We start from the raw sequence: 27,152 nt of genomic DNA, 5'->3' as shown, positions 1-27,152 counted from the left end.
ATATACAATATATGAAACAATAGTAAGGTTCATTGAGAACAATAAATACTGTAGGTTTCCCATTTTGATTAGTTACACTGAATTGTTCCACCTTTATGAAAATAAATGAGGAGGGAATGACACTGGATACAGAATACTGATAGTTATAATTCTTGAGGTATTTTTATTGTGCATTTAATTTTATCTATCATACTTTCCACCCCTCTGATATATTTCTACTTTTTAGCTTCATCAAAGGTAAATTAATTATAATTACTATTTCAATTTTTTAGAGCATATGTGGTTGTGGTAGTATTGTTAAAACCATCACTGTAGTGATGGGCCTTTTGAATAGAGTCATTGTTTTCTAGAATTCTGATGATGCTGATTGCTCAGGATGCATGAAGTGGAAATAAAGTAATTGGGCTCAAAATATTAAACTGTGTTTTATTAGTTCTGTGTTTAACTGTCATCATCCAGAATATTCCAGCAAACCCTTCTGATATGTTAGAACTACAGCTTAGTTTCTTATTTATACCATATGTAGCTTGAATTGGATAATATATTATGAAATGAATGAAATAAAGTCATACTTATGCAAGCTGGTGGCTGGGACCACTTTCCTCCTACACATTTAATAAATGTTGGTCCATCAATTGCAAAACCTTCAGAACAACTGTATGTCACCTCTTCTCCATGTTGGTAACTGTCTAGTTCATGAGACACAATACCATGATGGATTGAGGGTGGAGGTCCGCAAGGAAGTCCTAAAATTAACACAATGAGAGAAACATAGTGAAATGATTCCACATTGTACTAATTCAGAAGCTCACTTGTACATGTTAGGTCTATGTGTTCTAGAGGGAAATGTTAACAAGAAAGATGTGCCATCACAGAAGAGGTGGACAGTGTGTCCTAAGAACACCTTCTGTTGTCATGAATCTGTTAAAACACTTCAACACTGAACAAGAACTTGACACCAAATGCCTGTAAAATCATGAGTGGCTAAAGAAAGAAGTGAGCAAGAAATAGTAATCTCAGGAAACATAACATATATTGCAGGTGCAGCATTTTGTGGGGAAAAGGATGCTAGTAATTTAACACCTGGTGGCAAATGGAACAATACAACTCACATGAGCAGGTGAAGACAGTAGACTACACTTCATATTTAAAAGCAGAATTGAAAAATAAAAGATTTCAAGACAATCAATACAATTAACAAAAGCAGGATATATCAAATTATGAAAATAGAAATCTATGGTTAATAGATAAAATACAATTCTATGTATAAATCTAAATCGTTCATTCTTCTGATTTTCATGAGAAAATTATTGGTAAAGACTTGTTCTGAAACCAGAATTGAATTTTCATGCTGTTCTCACCGACACAACGAGGTGGAGCACTCCACTTCCCCATGTGGCAGGTTACCCCATGCTCCTCAGCCAACCTAAATCCATCATCACAAACATAGCTGAGTGTAGTGCCGTGTTCATAACTTCTGGACACAGCTGTGTCTCTCCTTTCTTCTGATGATCTGGGTAATTTAATAGATCCATGATTTATTTCAGGGGGCTGGGAACATGGGATTTTCACTATATTAAGAAAAGAAATAAAATAGTGAAGCATAGATGTAAATTTTACATTGGTAAATATAGACAAACTTTGGGTCATGTCTCCACAGTATACATGTTAAGCCCTTGTTTTTCACTATCCTCCCCCTTCACTTGATTTCTCTTCAGTATTCAAAGAAACAATGTTTTAAAATAAGTCATCGCTACTGACCAATACAGTGTGGTAACGACTGCCACCTTCCATCTCTGCACACCATCTCTTCTGTGTCCTGTGTTAAGTAATTGTCTTGACAAATAATAGAAACTTTTTCTCCCTCCCAGTGTTTCACTGTGGTTTCCATAACTTGGGCATTTGGAATCTGTGGTGGAGGAGGGCAGGATTTTTTCTCTACTCCTAAAAAGTATTCAAAATCAGAGTTTTTAACTAATGATAGTATGTTAAATTATTAAAGCAATAATTTTTGAATATTAATTATGACAGTGTAATAAATTATATTTATTTTATACTTATGAAAAGTTTTGTCTAAGTAACTATAAAATCAATATACCTCATATTCATTGTTCAGATTCATAACATGAAATTGTGCTTTATTAGTGGTTGTTAATAATCATTTTTGCTACTTCTTCTTAAGTGGAATGAAACTATTAGAAAGAAATTAACACTTCCATCATTAATACATTTTCCCACATTCTTTGAACACTTAGATAGCCATGTGGGAAAGAAAAATAATTATCACCTTACTTTACACAGTAATCAATATTATATCAGACATGATTAAACCAGGGGGAACTACAAATCAACATGTGCATTTCATGAAAATGTACATAATAGATTGATTTTTGAATCACATGGAATTAATTTCCTTGACAAATTTTCAGAAATGTTATAAAATACCAAGTGATGTATGGCATTCAAAGTGACACTGACAAATACATATAGGAAAGCAGAAGTGGTCAAATGAAATCTTAGATATTTACATAAATTTGGAAGTGTCAAATGAGTCAGTTTTCTACAAAACAGATCAATTACAAGAATGATTGGATTATTAGATTACCACTATGTACACTCATACAGAAATGCATAATGATTAAGCATAGACCTACGAATGCCATAGTACTTTTGTTGTGATGAAGAATTAGAAGTAAAGGGAATCTAAGAGTAAGAAATCATTATGACACAGAGGTGAATTCATTTTCATCAAATTTGCTTGAGTGTTTTATATTACAGGTCAATAACAGACTTAATACAGCAATTTCTAAATCATCTTCTCTTTAAAAAGTATTTTTTCTGGTATTTCAGCTATGAGACAGTGTCTTCATACATGACAGGGTATTTTAACCCATAAAATCTCAAAAGAATGGTCACCTAAACAAGACTTGCATGATGACAATACCAGTTGACATGTCAACATGGATAGAGAAAAATGTTACAAGGTTCTTCTCCTAGATGAAGAGCTACAGCTAATTAAATGGGCATGTAGAGAGAGGTAATCAACTTCTCCACAGAAGAGTGAGCCAAAAAATAAGATATCCAATCCTAAGCACTTCTTCCTAAACACATACACAATGAAGAAGCACTAGATGGTTTCATCAGGTTCAATTATATAAACCAGTTTGAGTAGGAAGATGGAGAGTTGGAAATGACAAAAAAAAAAACAACAACAACAGAATTCACATATAAAACACTTAAAACTTACATTGTTTTAAGAACTCAGAGCCACTACTATTACAGGTGAGAAAAGACTATACTAGTCATAGGAAGACAGTGCAAAGATACTTACTTGTACAGGTTGGCTCTGGATCCCATCTTCCATTGTTGAGTGTTTGTATTCCTGCTTTCCTCTACATTTGTAACTTATGCTAAAGTTGTGATTAAATTCACTCTTCTCAGGGAGTTTTGCCCCCACTGCACTTAACTTTGGTGCTTTACACTTCTCCAGTCGATCTGTTGCTACAGAAAAATATTTCCATGAAAAAATAAAGACAAGAAGTGAGCTAGCTTCTATATAATAATTAAAAATGGTTATGAAACTATTATTTATACTCCAATAAAAAATGGAGTACAGGCCTAAACAGAGAACTTTCAACAGAGGAATCTAAAATCGCTGAAAGACGTCTAAGAAGTGCTCAACATTCTTAGCCATCAGAAATCAAAACAACTCTGAGATTCCATCTTACACCTGTAAGAATGGCCAGGATCCAAAACACTGATGATAACTTACGCTGGAGAGGATGTGGGGGGAGCAATCCTGTATTGGGAGAAGGTTCTACTTTAAATGCCCTTTTTGGTAGATGTGATATAAAAAAAGAATATCTAAGGTACATTTGTAAAAAACAACTATTTAAAAATGTTTTCTTAGTGAGAGAACTGGTATAAGAAATTAGGAACTTGTAGTCACCATGTATGTTCTTTATGAAGTCCCTTCATAAGAATCTTTAAGAGGTTGTTACATGTGCTAGACTATCCTATAATATAACAATATTATGTTGTAATAACAAATCTGTTTGGTTGTGTTATGAGTTAAGTAAGAACTATATAGAGAACTTATGTTAGATATTTTAACTACTCAGTGAAGATGAAAGTTCTTTTTGAATTTGACAAAATTTCAGTATAGGTCATACATAACATTTGTTCATAGTTAGAAATGGAGAGAGAGAGAGACAGAGAGAGAGAGAGAGAGAAAGAGAGAGAGAATGGATAGAGCAAATAAAAGTAATAATGATCACTGCATTTCATGCACTCAAGAGCCTCAAGAATTATTCCCTTCCTTAAGATTACCTCAAAGGAAAAGAAAACCTGATGTTCTATAAAGGTAAGTGGGGAGAGACCTATAATCTAGGGAGCATAGTGATTGTGTGATGGATTTGTTTCTGAAAGATTCTCTTATTCATCAAGAGAAAGCAAAACATATGAAGAATCCTAAGAATGTGTCTGGTAGAAAATGTTTGTACTGGATGGTTAATGTTGTAGTACAGCTTGTGATAAATGGAGAGGCTGATATGAAGGTGACTGTAGGTGGAACAGCCATCAGAACAAAATCTCTGACGTCTGAACAAATGGTAAAGCAGAAGCTTGTAAAAAAAAATGCAGAATTGAGTTGTCTGTCAGGCCTGACGTTATGTTTGATTTTCTTCCATATAAAATTTTTGTTAGTTTTAAAGAAGTGATGAATATCTTGAAGAAAGTGATTTTACAAAGTTCATTTATTTACTGAAAGATTAAGGATTAATGAACAGTAGAGGCACTGATTTACGTGAAAACTGTTATGGAGTTGATAGGGCTTCTGTGTATGGAGAACATATGACTAAACAACACAGGTATACATGACCTTTCTAAGAACAATCCACGTTTCTTTGGCATTATCTTCATGACCATCTGGACACATACAACAAATTATAAATAATAAAATTTTGGATCCATATTGTTTGAGACTAGATATTTTCAAAAAGAATACTAACTTCAGAAGCATATAGTAGCAAATATCTCTGCAATGAAAACATGAGACTTATAAAGTCTAAAATTAAGGCACAAAGACTTACGAATACATTGAGGAAGCTGGGTCCACCTTCCACTAATGCATGAAACTGACCCACTTCCAATCATTGTGAATGTTTCCAAGCAGGTGAACTCCACTGAATCTCCATGGCGATAGGAGGGCATAGGAAATTTTACAGAGCCGTGCTCAAGTTCAGGAACGTCTTCACATGTTCTCGCATCCTCTGTAGTTGTTTCACAAACATGTATTTATGATTAAGATAGCACATAAGACACAAAAGAGTGTTTAAACATTAACACTTTAATTACCAACACATGTCGGCAAGGTTGTCTACTTTCCATCAACACACTAGATTTTATTGGGTCCCTTCAGCAGGAATCCAGGCTTTCAATCATATTCCACTACCTCACCATGGCCATATTCTTCCTTTTTTGTTCCCTCAACTTGTCCATGGAGGAGTTCAGGAGGTGGAACACATGATCCTACTTGACCTATTGCACAATATTGTGTAAATATAAATGAAAATGTACAATTTGCAGTCCAAGAATCTAGTACATGGGGGAAATTGTTTTTAAAAATTTTAACCGTTTTACTTTTTATAACATTTTATCAAGTAAATACATTAACTACACATTTCAAAATTGTAATATTCCTGTTGCAATAGCATTGAAAACAAACTGAAGGTGGAAAAATGTTTTATAAACTTGATATCTTGATGATACATGCAAATAGGTCAGCAATTGCAATCATGTCAGTTATAAAGATTTTCACATTCTATGACAATATTTTATCATCCAGTTATCACTTTGTGGAAAATATCATCACAGTAGCAATCATCTATTCAACCTGTTTCAGATTGTTCATTACATGCTATTGAATTATTAAAAATCAACTTTCATATTATTTGGACATACTCTGTGCAACGAGATAAAAGGTGTATCCTATAAAAATGCCAGCATTAATGGTAATCTAGAGAAAAGAAAGAAGTTTCTGTAGTCTCCGCTGTCATTCTCCATGTGTAAACACATTGATTCACATTGTAAAAAGTAAATTAGCCTGGGATTAACTTTGTAAATTAGTGACTGTGTATTAGCCACACAGCTTGATTATGGCTGTCTATATCTCTGAATGTGTTCTAGACTTTGGACATACTAGAAGACTGGGGGATATTAAGAGAAGGAAAATTAACTTCTGATCCTCATTCATTAAATGCAAAATAGATACTGACCTAGAATTCTTCTATTCTTATTGCCCCACCTCCACTTCTTGTCTGGTTTTCCTACCTATACTTCCTGCCTGGCTATGGCCAGCCAGCATTTATTTAAGAGATGATTGACAGAATACAGACAATTCTCCTGCACCAAGACACATTTGCTCCTGGGAGCACCAATTACTTCAAAAGGAAGATGGGCATCGCAGAGGTTCCTTATAGAGTTTGCTGGTCATTTAGGCAAGAAACTGCTCTTACCTGAACTGTTTGATGGTATGCTGTATAAATTGGACATGCATGACCCACAGAAAAATGACTGCTGAACTTGCCTAAGGGTGAGACAATCCTTTGGGTTTTCTGCTTCATGAAAGAGCCTGCTGGATATTCTGCAGGACCCAGAAAAATGTGAGTGACAAACTGCCAATATAGAGAGAACTGTCTTTGAAATTTCCTGCTTCATGGAAAAGTCTGCCAGACACTATGGGCCTGTAGACTGAATATGGATACCCCAACAGTACAGGAGAACTTTGGGTGACTATCCAGACAGAAAGATGTCTCTGTCATTTCTAGAGTTTTGCACAATGTACTTCTGGTTAATTTAGGTCTGGAGTCTTTGATGGATTTGAAGAATTCATAGTTATAGTTTTCCTTAGATATAACGAAAGATAAAGTAGATATAAATCTTGTAATTATGATTCTTTCTTGATACCTGTTTTGTTATATGTAATTTTACTATGTTAAAGTTAAAACCTTTCTTTTTATTTAAACAGAAAAGGGGAGGTGATATGGAATTCCCCTCTGTATCCTGTGAATACCATTGTTGAATAAAGAAACTGCCTTGACCTGTTGATAGGGAAGAACCTAGATAGGAAGGGAAAACTAAACCGAATGCTGGGAGAAAGGAGGTAGGTGAGAGATTAAGACATGTAGCTCTGGAACCAGATGGAACTTTATCCAGGAAACCACAGCCACATGGTCATACATAGATTAGTAGAAAAGGGTTGAATTAACATGTAACTGTTAGCCAATAAGAAGCTAGTGATAATGGGCCAGACAGTGATTTAAATAATATAGTTTCTGTGTAATTATTTTGGGGTTGAGCAGCCAGAATGACCAAATGACCTCCCTGCAACACAAGCAGGTGGCATTGAGCACAGAGACAGTATGTCTGGAATAACAGCAGACTAAGAAAGGTGTAATCTACTCTAATCCAAGAACATACTAATATTCTCCATTTACCCTTCACCTTGGTTTTCATTAACATAAGATCATTGTCCAGGAAATTAAGAGTTTTCACTCCTAGAGATATAGATAAAAGGCTTAAATCACTAAACCAGCCTTAGAGAACCTGGGAACTGGCAGGCACCTTACTTGGGTTGAATGAAAGCAAAATCTCCAAAGAGGTTCTTTTTAATTCTGGCAGCTGATACAAATCAAGCACATTGCCTTCCTCGCAAAACCATAGGTTTCTATGGTTACTAACACTGTGTTCTTAGGCACTGGAAAACTTCACAGCCTTGCTCCTCTGAGATGCAAGGAGCCTCCTTGCCAGATCCACTGGTTTTTGTGATTTGGTGAAATGCATGTTTGTTAACTGTCTGTATATAAATGGGAAACTATGTGGGATTGGGAGAATGATGAGACATCCAGAAAACATTGGAAAGAACATAGGAAGAATAAATGAGACATGATAAAAAGAAGTTATGAGAGTTAATTAATTTCATTTTTACCCTCAGATCCTACTAGATTTTCACTGATCCCTGAAGCCTGAGAGGTATAGTGGGTTTATTCCCAACATAAGCTTTGATATCTTCTAACTAAGAGGTGTCTCTTCTTCAAATCAAATCTTTATTAATTTTGATGTTATCCACAACTTTTCTTCTCCTGTGGAAACAAAAGCAAACCTTTTCCCCCAAAGTAGCACAATGCCCTGTGTTCCATTCTGAGATCAGTACATCTTTTTAGTATATTGGCTTATTTAATTCTACAGTTCTTTCTACTATCCAATATCTCTCTGCAGCTCTTATTCCTTTATCATTAGCATTTTAAAAAGTTAAAGTTAATAAAGCATTATTCAATGTATTTCTGGGGGTATGTATCATCCCTTTCTGTTAGAGATTTATTTGAGCTGCCTGCCCTGTAGGATTGTGTGGCATATCTATAACAAGCTTTATATTGTATTATGCAAAAGGCTGTTTCATTTTCTTAGAGACATATACTGGAGTATTGTCTGTCTTTATTTGTACAGGTATACCATGATGTCTATATAATCTATCAGATGTGAATTACTGAATCAGACTTTTCTGAACTCAAGGAAGTTGCCCATTGAAAACATAAATATGTATCAATGGTGTGGTATACATTGTTGCAGTGAGGGGGCTGCTTTTTTGTTCTGGCTGCCCAGAACTAAAATAATCACACAGAAACTGTATTAATTAAAACACTGCTTGGCCCATTAGCTCTAGATTCTTATTGACTAATTCTTACATCTTAATTTAACCCATTTCTATTAATCTGTATATCACTGTGTGGCAGTGGTTTACTGGCTAAGTTTTAGCATGTCTTATTCTGGCAGTGGATCCAGGGTGTCTCTCCCAAATTCTGCCTTTCTTCCTCCCAGCATTCAGTTCTGTCTTCTCCACCTACCTAAGTTCTGTTCTATCAACAGGCCAAGACAGTTTCTTTATTCATTAATGATATTCAAGCATATGGAGGGAAATCCCACATTATCTCCCCTTCTCTGTTTAAATAAAAAGAAGGCTTTAACTTTAACATAGTAAAATTATATAAAACAAAACAGTTATCAAGCAAGAATTACAGTTTTACAGAATTACAATATTTATATCTACTCTATCTTTTATCATAACTGAGAAAAACTATAATAATAACTATCTATTCTTCAACTCCATCAAAGAATCCAGAAGTATATAATATTACTTAAGTAAACAGGAAGTACATTGTAAGCAACTTCCAAATGTCTAGAATTGACAGAGATATCTTGTTGCCTGGACAGACACCAAAGTTTTTCTGTACCGCTGGGGCACCCAACCTTCTTCTTCTTCTTCTTCTTCTTCTTCTTCTTCTTCTTCTTCTTCTTCTTCTTCTTCTTCTTCTTCTTCTTCTTCTTCTTCTTCTTCTTCTATGGTAATATTTAATATGATCATAAGTCTGACTACTGGGTAAGGCCAGTTTAGACACACTTTCCTCTATTGCTTAGCATCTTATCTGGGGTTATCCTTGTGGATTCCTGGGCATTTTTCTAGATCCAGGTTTCTTGCTAACCCCAAAATGGCTCCCTCAATCAAGATATCTCTTTCCTTGCTCTCATATCTGTCCTTCCTCTATCTCAACAATGTAATTCCCTCAAGTTCTCCTCAACCCTCCCTTTCTCCCCTTTCTTCTACCTGCTGCCCCCAGGCTCCCAAACTTTGTCTCTTTCAAATTTCCAGGTGGGTCTATATATGCTTTTCATTGGGTTCTCTAGGATCATGAACTATAGGCTCGATAGCCTTTGTTTGTGGCTAGTATCCACTTATGAGTGAGTACACATCATATTCGTTTTTTTGGGCAAGGGTTACCTCATTAAGGATAGTATTTTCTAATGCAAAATTCAAGATGTCATTGTTTTTTACTGCTGAGCAGTACTCTAATGTGTAGATGTGTCACAATTTCTTTATCCATTCTTCAGTTGAGTGGCATGTAGGTTGTTTCCAGATTCTGGCTATTATAAATAATGCTGTTATGACCATAGTTGAACAAATGTAGTAGGATTGAGCATCTTTTGGGTATATTCCCAAGAGTGGTATTGCTGGATCCTGAGGTAGGTTGATTTCCAGTTTTCTGAGAAACTGCCACACTGATTTCCAAAGTGGTCGCATGACTTTGCATTCCCACCAGCAATGGATGAGTGTTCCCCTTACTCCACATCCTCTCCAGCATAAGCTATAATTAGTGTTTTTGATCTTAGCCATTTTGACAGACATAAGATGGTATCTCAGAGTTGTTTTGATTTCCATTTCCCTGATAGCTAAGGAAGTTGAACATGTTCTTAAGTATCTTTAGGCCATTTGAAATTCTTCTGTTGAGAATTCTCTGTTTAGTTCAGTATGCTACTTTTTAATTGGGTTATTTAAAATTTTTAATGTCTAATTTCTTGAGTTCTTTATATATTTTGAGATCAGTCCTTTGTCTGATGTGGGATTGGTGACGATTATTTCCATTCAGTAGGCTGACTTTTTGTCTTATTGACTGTGTCCTTTGCTTTACAGAAGCATCTCAGTTCCAGAAGGTCCCATTTATTTATTGTTATTCTTGTGGTCTGTGCTACTGGGGTTATATTTAGGAAGTGGTTTCCTGTGCTCATGCATTGAAGGCTACTTCCTACTTTCTCCTCTGTCAGGTTTAGTGTGGCCAGATTTACACTGAGGTCTTTAATCCATTTGGACTTGAGTTTTGTACATGGTAATAGATATGAATCTATTTTCATTCTTTTACAGGTTGACATCCAGTTGTGCCAGCACCATTTTTTGAAGATCTTTCTTTTTTCCATTGTATAATTTTAGCTTCTTTCTCAAAAAGCAGGTGTTCATAGGTGTGTGGATTAAAATCTGTGTCTTAAATGGAGAAAACAAAATTTTCCAGGATAAAAACAAATTTAAACAATACGTAGCCACAAATCCAGCCTTACAGAAAGTAATAGAAGGAAAATCACTAACCAAGGAGTCCAACAATGACCACAATAACTCAGACATCTAGAGACACTTCACCAGCGCAACTCAAAGAAGGGAAACACACAAACTCTACTACTAAAAAAGTGACCGGAGTTAACAACCACTGGTCATTAATATCACTTAATGTCAATGGACTCAACTCACCTATAAAAAGGCACAGACTAAGAGATTGGATACGAAAACAGGATCCAACATTCTGCTGTTTACAAGAAACACACCTCAACCACAAAGACAGGCACCTACTCAGAGTAAAGGGTTGGGATAAGGCTTATCAAACAAATGGACCTAAGAAACAAGCAGGTGTGGCCATACTAATTTCTAACAAAGTTGACTTCAAACTTAAATCAATCAGAAGAGATGGAGAGGGACATTTTCTCCTCATAACAGGAACAATTCATCAGGATGAAGTCTCAATGCTAAATATCTATGCCCCTAATAGGAAAACACCCACGTATGTAAAAGAAGCATTGCTAAAACTCAAGGCAGCCATCAAACCACACACACTAATAGTAGGAGACTTCAACACTCCTCTCTCACCAATGGACAGGTCAATTAGACAGAAACCTAATAGAGAAATAAGAGAATTAATGGAGGTAATGAATCAAATGGACTTAACAGACATCTATAGAATATTCCAACCAAATAGGAAAGAATATACCTTCTTCTCTATAGCTCATGGAACCTTCTCGAAAATTGGCCACATACTCAGTAAAAAAACAAACATCCACAGTTACAAAAAAAATTAGTAACCACCTGTATCTTATCAGATCACCATGGATTAAAGCTAGAATTTAACAAAAATGCTACCCCCAGAAAGCCTACAAACTCATGGAAACTGAACAGTCAACTACTGAACCATACCTGGATTAAGGAAGAAATAAAGAAAGAAATTAAAGTCTTCCTTGAATTCAATGAAAATAAAGAAACAACATACTCAAACTTATGGGACACTATAAGGAAAGTTCATAGCACTAAGTGCCCACTTAAAGAAAATGGAGAAAGCATACATTGGGGACTTAACAGCACACCTGAAAGCTCTAGAAAAAAAAGAAGCAGATGCGCCCAGGAGGAGTAGAAGACTGGAAATAATCAAACTGAGGGCAGAAATCAACAAAATAGAAACACAGAAAACAATTGAAAAAAATCAATTAAACAAAAACCTGGTTCCTGGAGAAAATCAACAAGATCGACAAACCCCTATCCAAACTAATTAAACAACAGAGAGAGAACACACAAATAAATAAGATCAGAAATGAAAAGGGGGACATAACCACAGACACAGAGGAAATTTATAGAATCATTAGAACTTACTACAAAAGCCTGAATGCCACAAAACTGGAAAATGCAAAAGAAATGGACATTTTTTTAGATAAGCACCATATACTAAAGTTAAACCAGGACCAGGTGAACAACCTAAATAGACCTGTGAGTCGCGAAGAAGTAGAAGCTGTTATCAAAAACCTCCCTTCCCAAAAAAGTCCAGGACCAGATGGTTTCAATGTGGAATTCTACTAGAACTTCCAAGAAGACCTAATACCTATACTCCTTAATGTATTTCACAATATAGAAACAGAAGAGTCATTGCCAACTTCCTTTTATGAAGCTACAGTAACTCTGATACCAAAACCACACAAAGACTCAACTAAGAAAGAGAATTACAGGCCAATCTTACTCATGAACATCGACGCAAAAATCCTCAACAAAATACTGGCAAACCAAATCCAAGAACACATTAGAAAAATTATCCATTATTATCAAGTAGGCTTCATCCCAGAGATGCAGGGCTGGTTCAACATATGCAAATCTGTCAATGTAATCCATCATATAAATAAACTGAAAGAATAAAACCATATGATCATTTCATTAGATGCTGAAAATGCATTTGACAAAATTCAACATCCCTTTATGATAAAAGTCTTGGAGAGATTAGGGATACAAGGGTCATACCTAAATATAATTAAACCTATTTACAGCAAGCTGACAGCTAACATCAAATTAAACAGAGAGAAACTTAAAGCCATCCCACTAAAATCAGGAACACGCCAAGACTGTCCACTCTCTCCATACCTCTTCAATATAGTGCTTGAAGTTTTAGCAATAGCAATAAGACAACATAAGGGGATCAAGGGGATTCGTATTGGAAAGGAAGAAGTTAAGCTTTTGTTATTTGCAGATGATATGATAGTGTACATAAGCGACCCCAAAAAGTCCACCAAAGAACTCCTACAGCTGATAAACACCTTTAGTAATGTGGCAGGATACAAGACCAACTCCAAAAAATCAGTCGCCCTCTTATACACAAAGGATATGGAAGCAGAGAGGGAAATAAGAGAATCATCACCTTTCATGATAGCCACAAACAGCATAAAATATCTTGGGGAAACTCTAACCAAGGAAGTGAAAGATCTATTTGACAAGAACCTTAAGGCATTGAAGAAAGAAATTGAAGAGGATACCAGAAAATGGAAGAATCTCCCTTGCTCTTGGTTTGGGAGGATCAACATAGTAAAAATGGCAATTCTACCAAGGGAAATTTATAGATTCAATGCAATCTCCATCAAGGTCCCATCAAAATTATTCACAAATCTTGAGAGGACAATAATCAACTTTCTATGGAAAAACAAAAAACCCAGGATAGCCAAAACAATCTTATACAATAAAGGATCGTCTGGAGGCATTGCCATCCCTGACTTCAAACTCTATTACAGAGCTACAGTAATGAAAACAGCATGGTACTGGCATAAAAACAGAGAAGTCGACCAATGGAATCGTATAGAAGACCCAAATTTTAACCCACAAACCTATGAACGCCTCATTTTCGATAAAGGTGCTAAAAGTATACAATGGAAGAAAGAAAGCATCTTCAACAAATGGTGCTGACACAACTGGATGTCAACCTGTAGAAGAATGAAAATAGACCCATATCTATCACCATGCACTAAACTCAAGTCCAAATGGATTAAAGACCTCAATATCAATCTGACCACAATGAACCTGATAGAAGAGAAAGTGGGAAGTACCCTACAACATATGGGCACAGGAGATCGCTTCCTATGTATAACCCCAGCAGCACAGACATTAAGGGCAACATTGAATAAATGGTACCTCCTGAAACTGAGAAGCTTCTGTAAAGCAAAGGACACTGTCACTAAGACAAAAAGGCACCCTACTGACTAAGAGAAGATCTTCACCAACCCCGCAACAGACAAAGGTCTGATCTCCAAAATATATGAAGAACTCAAGAAACTAGACATTAAAATGCTAATTAACCCAATTAATGTTGAAATAAGAGCGGCAGGGCTGCGTCCCCGGCACCCGGCTGCCCACATGGCTAGCTTATGCCCCGAAATAATTACACCAGAATTGTATTCTTTTAAACACTGCTTGGCCCATTAGCTCCATCCTCTTATTGGCTAGCTCTTACATATTGATCTAACCCATTTCTAATATTCTGTGTAGCACCACGAGCTGGCTTACCAGGAAAGATCTTAACCTGCATCTGTCTGGAGTGAGAGAATCATGGCGACTCACTGACTCGGCTTTTTTCTCCCAGCATTCTGTTCTGTCTACTCCGCCTACCTAATTTTCTGTCCTATTAAAGGGGCCAAGGCAGTTTCTTTATTACTTAGCCAATGAAACAACAGATAGAAAGATGACCTTCCTCCATCATTTCCCCTTTTTCTGTTTAAACAAAAAAGAAGGCTTTCATTTTAACATAGTAAAATTACATATACCAAAATAGTTATCAAGCAAGAATTACAGTTACAATATTTATATCTATTTTATCCTTTATCATAACTAAGGAAAACTATAATTATCTATCCATTCTTCAACTCCATCGAAGACTCCAGAAGGATATAATATTACTTAAGTAAACAAGAAATAAGAAACTTCAAACTCTAGAAATGACAGAGACATCTCACTGCCTGGACAGTCACCCAAAGTTCTTTTGTACCGTTGGGGCATCCGTTTTCGGCCTTCAGGCCCATAGTATCCAGCAGACTCTTCCATGAAGCAGGAAATTTCAAATACAGTTTAGTCATTTTCTGCTGTGTCCTGCAGAATGTCTCGCAGACTCTTTCATGAATCAGGAACCCCGAAAGACCATCTCACATTTAGGCAAGTTCAGCAGTCCTTTTTCTGTGGGTTCTTTGTGTCCAGTTTATGCAACAGTCCCGGCAAGAGCAGTTTCTTGCCCAAATGGCTATCAAACTCCATAAGGAGCCTCTTCGATGCCCATCTTCCTCTTGAAGTAGATTGGTACTGCCAGGAGCAGACATGTCTCATTGTCATGAAAAGCCCTAAGTTATTAAAATATTTTAAATGCCATGTTCTGTCGTCTTTGAAAGATATGAAGAATGCCTATCTAATTGAAATATATCTCTATATATCTAGAAAATCTAACTAACATGACTACAAATTTGACTATTATTGATGATTATCCATTAGCAACCTATATTTTCTAATTATGCATTATACTTTTAAAATGAACTACACAATCATAATACCTTAGTCAAGATCAGAAATACATATAACAAAATTGACCTTAAAATCCACACCAATGCAAATTATTCATATCTATATCATATCCCCCTTTAAATGTAAAAGAACATTTATAAACCGTATTTGGGAACATGGGCACAGTTTTTCTCTCCAAACTGCTTCCTGCTCAATGGGGGTGCTGTTATTCAGGTCTTTCATGGTGTAACCTGTGTGCCAGGGTCATCTCAGTCGGCAGTTGAGTGAAGTAATTTTCTGAAGGTGTTCACAGCAACCTTTCAGGAAGGCGTGATCTATCATACCATATTGGGATAGAAGCAATCCAAAGAGTCTCATTCTCTGTGAAAACAAAAGAAGAAACTCCTTTCCAAAGCATCATATCCTTAGATCCAAATTCTGAAATCATAATACCCTTATATCCATTCTGGTTTAGCTTGGCAGCCCATATAATGAAATGTCTCTCTGCACTTAGCTCCTTTACAGTCAAAAATTTTAAAGAAAACACAATAATACAAAGAATCCAGACTCTCTGTGAATTTTCCATTTTTACGTTGCTTATTTTTCTTTATTTCTTTTAATCTATAACTATCTGTACTCTGTCTCTTTAAAGACTTTACCCTTTTTATAAGACATTAACTTTATTCTTCATATATTTTTCTCTCTCTCTCAAGCCTACGTACATTCATCCAACAGTGTCTGAATCTGTTCTATTGTGAATCTGTAATTTATTTACTATCCAGGAGCATTTCTTAAAATGTTAAGCACTTCTTAAAAACTTAAGTAGCACCATGTACAGGTAATACGGTACTGCCTGTGTCCCGCCCAGTCTAAACCTTAACTGCGCTGTTATTACAGTAATTACGGTAGTTCCTGCCTGAGACCAGCAAAATTCAGCATGGCAGAGCTGAGCTGCTCCTGCCTCAGAGCCATTTGGTGCCCCTGGGCCACATCACGCAGTGACTTCCTTTTAGGCACACAGCGAGTCTAGTTGCCATCAAACAAATCATAGCAGTTTATTCCAAATGGTCCATTCAAAGACTCTTTCTCCTGCAGGAGCCAGACAGAGATCGCAATGGCGGCACAGTGCAGAAAGCCGGCATTTTAAAACAGCCAGTTTTTTCCTGATGCTGAGTCAGGACAATTTCTTTGCGGCATGCAACCCACAAACAGCAAAAACTGTCTTAAATTCTCTCTATGTCCTTTTTAAGCCCTCTCAGGTTTTATGTGGAGTTCATTAGCACGTTGGGTGCCACTCTGTTGAAATAAGAGCGGCAGGGCTGCGTCCCTGGCACCCGGCTGCCCACATGGCTAGCTTATGCCCTGAAATAATTACACCAGAATTGTATTCTTTCAATCACTGCTTGGCCCATTAGCTCCATCCTCTTATTGGCTAGCTCTTACATATTGATCTAACACATTTCTAACATTTTGTGTAGCACCACGAGCTGGCTTACCAGGAAAGATCTTAACCTGCATCTGTCTGGAGTGAGAGAATCATGGCGACTCACTGACTCGGCTTTTTTCTCCCAGCATTCTGTTCTGTCTACTCCGCCTACCTAATTTTCTGTCCTATTAAAGGGGCCAAGGCAGTTTCTTTATTACTTAACCAATGAAACAACAGATAGAAAGATGACCCTCCTCCATCAAATTAAAAAATGGTGCACTGAACTGAACAGAGAATTCTCAACAGAAGAAGTTCAAATGGCCAAAAGATACTTAAGGTCATGCTCAACCTCCTTAGTGATCAGAGAGATGCAAATCAAAACAACATTTTACACCTGTCAGAATGGCTAAAATCTAAAACCCCAATGATAGCCTTTGCTGGAGAGGTTGTGGAGAAAGGGGTACCCTCATCCATTGCTAGTGGGAATGCAAACTTGTGCAACCACTTTGGAAATCAGTGTGGCTACCCCTGGACCCAGCAATACCACTCTTGGGAATATACCCAAGAGATGCCCTACCATATGACAAAAGCATTTGTTCAACTATGTTCATAGCAGCATTATTTGTAATAGCCAGAACCTGGAAGCAACCTAGATATCTTTCAATGGAAGAATGGATGAAGAAAGTGTGGAATATATACACATTAGAGTACTACTCTGTGGTAATAAACAACGACTTCTCGAATTTTGCATGCAAATGGATGGAAATAGAAAACACTATCCTGAGTGAGGTAACCCAGACCCAAAAAGAAGATCATGGGATGTACTCTCTCATAATTGGTTTCTAGCCATGGATAGGGGCCACTGAGTCTATAATTTGTGATCCTAATGAAGCTAAATAAGAGGGTGAACCCAAAGAAAAACATATAGTTATCCTCCTGGCTATGGGAAGTATACAAGATTGCCGGGCAAAAAATTGGAATCTTGGGGGTAGGGTGAGATGGGGTAAGGGGAGATTGGGAGAGAAAAGTGAGAAGGAAAGGATGGGGCAATGTCCCCAGTTAGTTCATTTGGCAGCTGAGGATAGGGAACCTGAAATGACCCTATCCTATAGCCATACTGATGAATATCTTGCATATCACCATAGAACCTTCATCTAGCGATGGATGGAGATAGAGACAGAGACCCACACTGGAGCACCGGACTGAGCTCCCAAGGTCCCAATGAGGAACAGAAGGAGGGAGAACATGAGCAAGAAAGTCAGGACCACGAATGGTGCACCCACCCACTGAGACAGTGGGGCTGATCTATTGGGAGCTCACCAAGGCCAGCTGGACTGTGACTGAAAAAGCATGGGATAAAACCGGACTCTCTGAACATGGCGGACAATGAGAGCTGACGAGAGGCCAAGGACAATGGCATGGGATTTTGATCCTACTTCATGTTCTGGCTTTGTGGGAGCCTAGACAGTTTGAATGTTCACCTTCCTAGACCTGGATGGAGCGGGGAGGACCTTGGACTTTCCACAGGGCAGGGAACCCTGACTGCTCTTGGGACTGGAGAGGGAGGAGAAGAGGAGTGGGGGGAGGGGGAGAGGGGCAGGAGGAGGGGGAGGGAAATGGGAGGCCGGGAGGAGGTGGAAAATTTTTTTTCAATTAAAAAAAAAAATCCGTGTCTTAAATTAGATTCCATTGATAAACTCTCTGTTTTTATGGCAATACCAAGCTGTTCTTATTACTGTAGCCTTGTAATAGAGCTTGATGTCAGGGATGATACTGCCTCCAGCATTTCCTTTATTGTACAGGATTGTTTTGGCTATTTTGGGTTTTTTCTTTGTTTTTTATTTTTCATCTAATGAAGTTGATTACATTTATCTAGTCCTCAACCCTATTGAAGATCTGAGAAGGGAAATAATGTTACCTGAGTATTTAGGAAGTTCATTCAGACAAATTTCAAAACATGCAACAAATCACAGTGACAATTGGCTACCTGGGAAATCAACCAAAATCACGTTTGCAATGTTGAAACAACCAACTTTGGCTAAGGCCTAGAATAACTGACAGATTACTTTTAAAGGCAAGAAATTTTCAAAAAGCATCTTACCCTATCTTGGCAAGATTTGACAGTTCCGCTTAATCCGTTTCTGGATACTATGTGTTTTGTCAGTGGTTGAAGTATGGGCAGTTCCTTGCCCAAAGGCCTGTTTTGCCAAGAAGAAGAAAAGCTCCAAGTGGAGTGTCTTTGTTGCTCGACAGTCTCTCAGGAATAGATCGGTGTTGCCAGGAGCAATTGTGTCTCATGATCACCGAACTCTAACATAAATTAAATGCCATTTTCTACAGCTCTTTGAAGAGGTTGAAGATTATCTATCTATACAGAATATATCTAAAGAACCTGATTAGTCTAACTAAAAGTATGACAAGCGTAGATGACTATTGATCTATAATTCTTAATATCTATATAACTTAAAGACTAAGACAATAAACAACTGTGCAATAAATGAGGACAATGACCTCCAAATGTAAACAGTGTATAAGTATCTTGATCAAAGGTAGAAATGTACACTGCAACATGGTAAATATATATATATAAATACATAAACGATATGTAAGTATCTTAATCAGAGGTAGAAATGTACACTGCATTATGGTATATATATATATACATATAAAATATAAATATTTTAAACAGAGGTAGAAGCATGTATGCATATAATATTCAATATAATTTAACTTTGTATCCATATACAAAAATCTATACCAATGTAATTGTCTATAAACAATAACTCACAAAAACCAATCTATTATTCCATCATCCAATTTTTCCTCTTTTTTTGATTTTTAAAATGATCCCTGAGCTTATAAAATTCCTCCCCCATCCCTGAACCATATACCAATTATAATAAACACCTAAGTGAGGTCCCTAAGCCTGAGGACAATTTTTGTTGGGAGAGTGGATGTTGTCCTCTAGAATTACTTCCAGCTGTCATGTGGGTGATGTTTTTTTTCTAGGGGATCTTATAAAAGTAAAATGATGGTAAAATTTCAAGATTAATGTCTGGTAATATTGCAAATTGTCTCTGAGTTTTGTGGAGGTCTGGCCAGAATGTTGTAAAAATGCATACCATTTCATCTAACCAAGTTGGAACTGTCTTGTGCAGCTGGTACACAAAACAGGTCTTGTAATAGTGGTATCAGTATCATAACATCATATCAACCAGAGGCCCCATCTTCTTCCTGGAAGCTTCAAAGATTGCTGCAGGAAAATTCCTTGTTCTGATGGAGGAGGGTCATCTTTCTATCTGTTGTTTCATTGGTTAATTAATAAAGAAAACTGCTTGGCCTTTGATAGGACAAAAAATTAGGTAGGCGAAGTAGACAGAACAGAATGCTGGGAGAAAGAAGCTGAGTCAGGCAGTCGCCATGATCCTCCCATTCCAGACAGATGCAGGTTAAGATCTTTCCTGGTAAGCCAGCTCGTGGTGCTACACAGAATATTAGAAATGGGTTAGATCAATATGTAAGAATTAGCCAATAAGAGGTTAAAACTAATGGGCCAAACAGTGTTTAAAAGATTACAGTTTCTGTGTAATTATTTCGGGTAAAGCTAGCCGTGCTGGCTGCGGGGTGCCAGGAATGTAGCTCACTGGTCCTATTACAAGAGAGTGGCGCCCAACGTGGTAACTAAATCCACTGTAAACATTAATTATATAGACATGTGCAGACATATATATTCAATGATAGATATGAAGAAAAGCAAAGATGTTTTCTAAATTCTTTTTTTCCTTCTGTCCCATATTATGGCTCGTGACATTAGACAGAAACTCTGGTTTTTTCTCTTAACAACAGGCTTGGAATTAGAGAGGGACTGAGCCAGAGTCCAACTCCAAAACAAGCTCTATAAACTTATGAATAGAAATACACAAATGTATATAATTTTTGAACTTTTTTTTTACTTATGGAACATAGTTGATTTTCTTATTTATTCTTATTGGGTAGTAATGTTTACCATCTGTCTGTATTCAGACATCAGGGTCATCCAGGCACTGGGAAGGCAAAATTTTCTCTATCCTTTTCTTGTAAAGGTATAGTGAAGAAGCAATCCTTTAAATCAATTACTATAAGATGTCATCCTTTTGGCACAGAGAAGGCAGAGGAATTCCAGACTTTAGAGGGCCCATAAGTTAAATTACCTTGTTGACAGCCCTTATATTTGTCACCATTCTCCACTTACCAGATTTCTTTTTTACAACAAACATAGGAGAAATCCAAGGGCTAGTTGATTCCTCAGTATCAAGCATCTAATTGCTTCTGTACCAATTGTTCTAAAGCCTGCAATTTATCTTCATTTAGACATCATTGCTTAACCCATATTGGCTTCTCAGTTAACCATTTTAAGGGTAGGGCTGTTGGTACCACTAAAGGTTTGCTAGTTGCTGTATGTTCTTGTACAGCCTGAATGGATGGTGAGCTTTTCCCTAATACCTCATTATATCCTTCCTAGAATAATGAGTTCCTGGAACTATAGGAATGTTAATCTGGGTATTCCATTGCTGTAGCAGGTCATGGCCCCATAAGTTTATTGCAATATCAGCTACATATGGCCTTAGCTTTCCTCTTTGACCTCTGGCCCAATACAGTCAACCCATCTCGTGCTTTGTTTAACTTGAGATATGGTTCCAGTTCCTAGTAATTGAACATCTGCCTCTTGAAGAGACCAATTTGGATGCCAAAATTCTGGAGTGATGATATTCACATCCGATCTTGTGTCTATCAAGCCAACAATTACAATTCCATTTATACCTACTCTCAGCTTTGGTCTCTGATTATTTATAGAAGTTTGCCAAAATATACGGTTCATATTTCCTATTTGAATTTCTGACTTATTCTCCACATTTGAGCCATCACTTAGAACCTCATGGTCTTGCACAGAAAGTTCTAGTGTCATGGTGTGACATATCCTCCATGGTTACTGGAAACAACTGGGCCACTTTTGGCTTGAGGGCCTGTGAGAGGCCCCTCAAGGAGTTTCCTGATGGAATTGGGGTTGCCACCTTGTCTGTCTGTTGTTGATCTTCATTCATTGGTCCAATATTGTCCTTTACCACACCTCCTACATATACCTGAAGGCTGAGGTTTCCTATTCTTGCCATTCCCAGATGAGGTATTATTCCTAGAAATTCCTTGCCTGCAATCCCTTTTTAGGTGTCCTAATATTTCACAATTAAAACATTTGTCAGTTTGATTGCCCCACACTACTTTGAAAATTGCTTCTCCTATCCAAGATTCATCATCATAGTTAAATGTCTGAAAATTCATGATATGCAGAATCCATTCATCCATAGGTGCTGATCTATACCTTAAAGTCCCAATTATCTTTTTAAATTCTATGTTTGCATCTTCAAAATCCAGCGATTCAAGAATTATTCATCTAGCTTCTGGTTCTGTTACTCCTATGTGCAGAGCCTTAATTATTCTTTGCAAAAAGTCAGTATAGGGTTCTCCCTGTCCCTACCTAACCCTGGTATATAACTCCCCCTTTCCCCTAGTTCTGGTATTCTATCCCAGGCATTCAAGGCTGTTTTGTAGCATAGGGACAACACCTCTTTGTCATAAAGAGCTTAGACCTGTAGATCAGCATATGCTCCTATGCCAAGAATTTGATCCTGCGAAGTCCTTGCTGTTCTATGTGTTTGGATTCTTCTCTGAAATAAATTTGAAACATCAAGGAAGGTCCATCCTCTAACACCGCTGGTGCTAACTGGGAGAATTCATGGGGCATAGATAACTCTGACATTAGAAGCCCAAGTCCTTATGGTTTCCTTAACAAATGTAGAGTCCAAACCATAAGTAACGATGGCATGCTTAATTTCATTTAGATCATTCATTCCTATCGGCGTCCATCTACCTTCTTTGGCTCCCTTTGAGCCTTTAGAAGTTGATGCTTTGTCAGAGTAAATTACAAGATATGTTGCTCAAATACTGGGTAAACCAGTTCTGACAGTCAGTGGTGACATTGTATCCTGCCCTTATGCCTTCTCATCCTGTTCATCAGCCCCAATAATTTCCTCAATCATTTCAAATCTCTTAATCATTATCTCTTGAAAAGCCTGAAACTCCTGACCTTCAAATGTTTCTAGTGATTTCCCCATAGTATCAATTTTCTGGTCCCTATTCTGCACCTGTGATTCCAAGGTCTTAATATCTCTTTTCAAAGATAATATCTCCTCCTTGAACTCTTTCTGGATATTGTGTAAATTGCCGTCCTGGAGGTATATTCTGTCTGTTACCTTATCAAAACTCTGTGATAACTTCTGAATTTCAAATTCAACAGCCTGGACCCTTTCAGGTAAGTTCCTAGTACCCTTAGATATGGAGTCAATTTTGCCTATCATGTTATTAATCCTATCAATTAGCACCATATACTTCCATAATGATATGGAGAAAAAACTGAAACTTAATAACCAGTAAATTGAGGTTCCTCCGTATTCATGGAGGCCTTGTGTGGTTTCTTTCATTGTGGTAGCAAAGAGAGTGGCAAAAGTCCCATTAGAAACAAAATCTGCCATTTTACCTTCTAACCAGCAGATGGCGCTCTTTCCAAGTTGCGACTGGAACGGATGCAGCAGTGCCACAACAGATCCTGTGGTAAAATCTGCCTGATATTTGTTTAAAAACTGGGGGAAAATGAGTCCCTTGAGAGGTTAGATGTAGTACACAGAGGGCGAAAACCCAGAGTCCAGGCACAGAGAACAAAAACCCAGGGAGCTTCCAGTAGCTGATAAACAGTGCGGCTTGTCCCAGGCGCCTGTCCTGTCTCTCCACTGGGGATCAGGGCTCTGACCCAATGCATTGGGTTGTGACACAGCCATTGCGAGAGCGGCTAACCGTGCAACCACCCAGCGTCCCTACACTGCATTTGCTGGGACAAAGGGTCATGCTGCAAATACTGCTGTGGTGGCGCTCAGCTCTGTTGTGGCTGGGATTTCAAACAGTGCTTCTATTTTAGTTGCTAGGACATCCCGGGGAGTTTTACAAAGAGTGGCCCCAGGGAGTAGTCAGCGACTTGCAAACAGCACAGCGCTTTTAATCACTAATCACGGTCCAGCTCTCATGCTGCAAACTCTCTTGTGAGGGGTATTTTACCAAGAAAATACCGTCCAGGAAAAAGCAAATCTGTCCAGGCTGTGTGAGGGCTCAACCTACAGGCCAGAGGGCGGGCGGGGGTGTGGGTGTGGGGGTGGGAGAGTGTGGGGGGGTGTCAAACCCACGTGGCGCCAAGTTCAAAAGAACCCCACACTAGCTCAGAACTAAGAAAACAAAACAGTGTTTATTAAAGGGTAGACTTACAAAGTCAGTATGTTCTGCTTGAACGATAGATGAAGATCACATCTAAAGCAAACCAAACAGCCAAAATGGGGCATCAGGGGCAGGCAGAGAGAGGAAGGAAGGGGGCCACACACTCTTCCACATCCAGGCAAATAGTCCATGAGGCCACGCCCCAGTAGGCGGGTAGGTATTAGTTGTAACCTTCCCACAGCATTTAACTGTTTCTTCCACATCACCTTCATGATGATAAAGCTAATGGGTTTTACTGGTGATTGGATTGGTAGGTTCTTTCCTCACTACTGGGATTACTTCCATTGTAAAGAAACCAGTGTTTCCTTGCCAAAATGTTTCCAGGAAGAAGCAACCAGGAAGGAGAAGGCAAGTCAGACACCAAATCTAAATTCTAAAGGACATTTATAACATGAGTGCTTTTTAAGCTAACACATGTGGCTTATGGTAATTTGTTACGGTGGTGCTGACAGACAAGTATCTTTACTAGTGTTAAATACAATTACTTTTGTGTATTATTTTTACTAATAAGTATTTCCTTGATGTTTGAGTAATTGGTCTAGCAAAAATCCAAATCATGTAATAGAAAGGTATAAGATAATATGTTCAATTTTCACCTTGTTATTTATACCTATATTTTCATCTTAAAGATCCCAAACATTTGAAAAGTTAAAAAAATAGACATCCTTTTCTTAAAATAGCTTATTTTTATGATTTAAAACCTATTATGTTAGTGATAGAGGTACTGAAATATAAACTTTAATACTCTACAGTTTACACTGGAATTGCATCCTGCGTAGCCAAGGTACACAGAAAATACTGTCAGTTTAAATCCCCTTTAAATACCCAATGTTCTATTCATCATAATAAATCAATATGGAGCTTTTGCAATGTTGCCTTGTTACCTTGACCAAAAGGAGCTACGATGAGTTACTACCACCCATTTTCACAGTGCCTTATTACACACATATAGAGAACCCAGAAATAAAGATAAAATCTTAGCAGTATTTTCTGAATAATTATCACCTTTCACTATCATAAACTTAATATGTACATCCACTGTAAACTAGAAACTGTATTTTTTTCTTTTCTTTTCTTTTTTTATTTTTTGAGACAGGACTTCTTTGTGTAATAACTCTGGATATCCTGAAACTAGCTCTTGTTGACCAGACTGACCTCAAAATCAGAGATCCACCTGCCTGTGTCTCTCGAGTGCTGGGATTAAAGGTATGCACCACAAATACCTGGCTAGAAACAGTCTTTAAAGATATTAAATAGAAACCCTTAACATTATACATTCTAAAGATAAATACAGAGGACTTTTTTGATAAATTTGACTGTATTTATTGTTATTTTCCTTCATTAATTTGGGCATAATGCATGGATGCACTTATTGCCCCTTTATCAGTTATAAAGAGTTTTTATAGGTTTATATCACTGACAGAATACTATGCCTAGTTCAATTTTAGCTTCTTTGTATTATTGCTTGAGTATTTCAATGTGTCAAATTAACATGTTCAATTCATACACAAATTCATACACAAAATGTTTTTTTGATTTATTTATTAATACAAAAGCAGTATGTAGCAATTCCTTATATTCATAAGTAATGTTAAGTGTGACAGTTTGATTATTACATATTTGTGAGAGAATACTAATTTAAAGATGAAACAATATGCTTTGTTTTCACCTTGAATCAGAACCTTTGACCAAAATATATTGAAGATTGGAGCGATTTTGAAAAGTTATAGGTAGAAATAGACACTGAAGTACTTACATCTATTTTCTTTCCATTGGTTATTGTGCTAGTATACACCACACTCTGCTTTTTAAGGCACATAGGAGTTTTTAATGCACTGTTTTGCATTTGTGGCAGTTGTCTCTCAGGCTCCAAATTAATCACTATATATCAATACAAGTTTATACTTATGAGAAGAAATGAGTAAAAAATACTTCAAACATAAATTGAAACTCTATTAGTAATATGCATGAACATTTCTAAACAAAGGTTCATTCATCCCCAATACCAAGTTGGTTTTATGCAACTTGGATAATTGATATGACCATCAATGCACATTGTACGAAATGGAGGTGATTCATTTGCCTCTTTATATCCACTTATACATGAAAATTCTACATAGTCGCCTGATGTGGAATAGAGCTTTTGGTCTCTTATCCATCTGTAAGTTATGTTATGTCTTTTTGTGATCTCTTCTGATATTACACATGCCTCTGAAAGAAAAATCAACAAGAGTTTATCAATACATACACTTATATAGACTCAGTTTTCAAGCCCAATTCCTCAAAATTTTTAAAAACCTCTATTCAACAATCACATAGAATTAGTTCATATTTGATAGCAAATAGTGTCAAAACAATGTTTTTAATGAGATAGCTATATTTCAACAAAAAGGATTCCTAATGTCAATGAAGGAAGACACTTAAAATTCAGGATATCCATGGTTGTTTGCATTTATTTAGGTATTGGGCAAAGGTAAAAAAAATTGAACCTTGACCTGTACATGATATTTAGACCTGACATTCAGTGAGATGAGTATACTGAAAAATACTGTTCTTACCAAACCAAATCATAATTACTATCATAATATTCATCATTCAATTACAAAGCTACAACTATGGATAGTTATTGTTGTATTATGAATTTGATTTTCATAGTTTTAAAATTATATCTATCAAAGAACCACACTGGATAAGTGACTAACCTGCTTGGAAAGAAGCTCCTGCAACCAACACCTGGGAACCTGGCCTTCCTTACATTGTTAGAAAATGCTGGTTCTTGGAGAAAATCAATAAGATTGACAAACCCCTATCCAAACTAATCAAATGGCAGAGAGAGAACACTCAAATTATTAAGATCAGAAATGAAAAGGGGGACATAACAACAGATACAGAGGAAATTCAGAGAATCATTAGATCTTACTACAA

At 37.0% G+C, this 27,152-nt stretch overlaps 1 protein-coding gene and 1 pseudogene across 2 annotated transcripts in view; both read right to left on the bottom strand.

Annotated features, from left to right (window-relative positions):
- LOC130874155 (complement factor H-like) overlaps nt 1-21,816 on the bottom strand; it is a 32,004-nt pseudogene extending 10,188 nt beyond the window's left edge.
- Nucleotides 21,817-25,547: 3,731 nt separating this feature from the next.
- The window catches only part of Cfh (complement factor H), a 109,086-nt gene continuing 107,481 nt past the window's right edge, over nt 25,548-27,152 (bottom strand). For both annotated transcript variants that reach the window (XM_057769657.1, XM_057769658.1), the window contains one exon: nt 25,548-26,438. In XM_057769657.1, coding sequence (XP_057625640.1) covers nt 26,221-26,438 — 218 coding nt within the window. In that variant the 3' untranslated portion in view covers nt 25,548-26,220. The remainder of the gene's footprint in view (nt 26,439-27,152) is intronic.

Source organism: Chionomys nivalis, chromosome 5 (genome assembly GCF_950005125.1).
Source record: "Chionomys nivalis chromosome 5, mChiNiv1.1, whole genome shotgun sequence".
NCBI classification, from domain to species: domain Eukaryota; kingdom Metazoa; phylum Chordata; class Mammalia; order Rodentia; family Cricetidae; genus Chionomys; species Chionomys nivalis.
The sequence above is the reverse complement of the archived record's forward strand: the minus strand, read 5'-3'. Positions and strand labels throughout refer to the sequence as shown.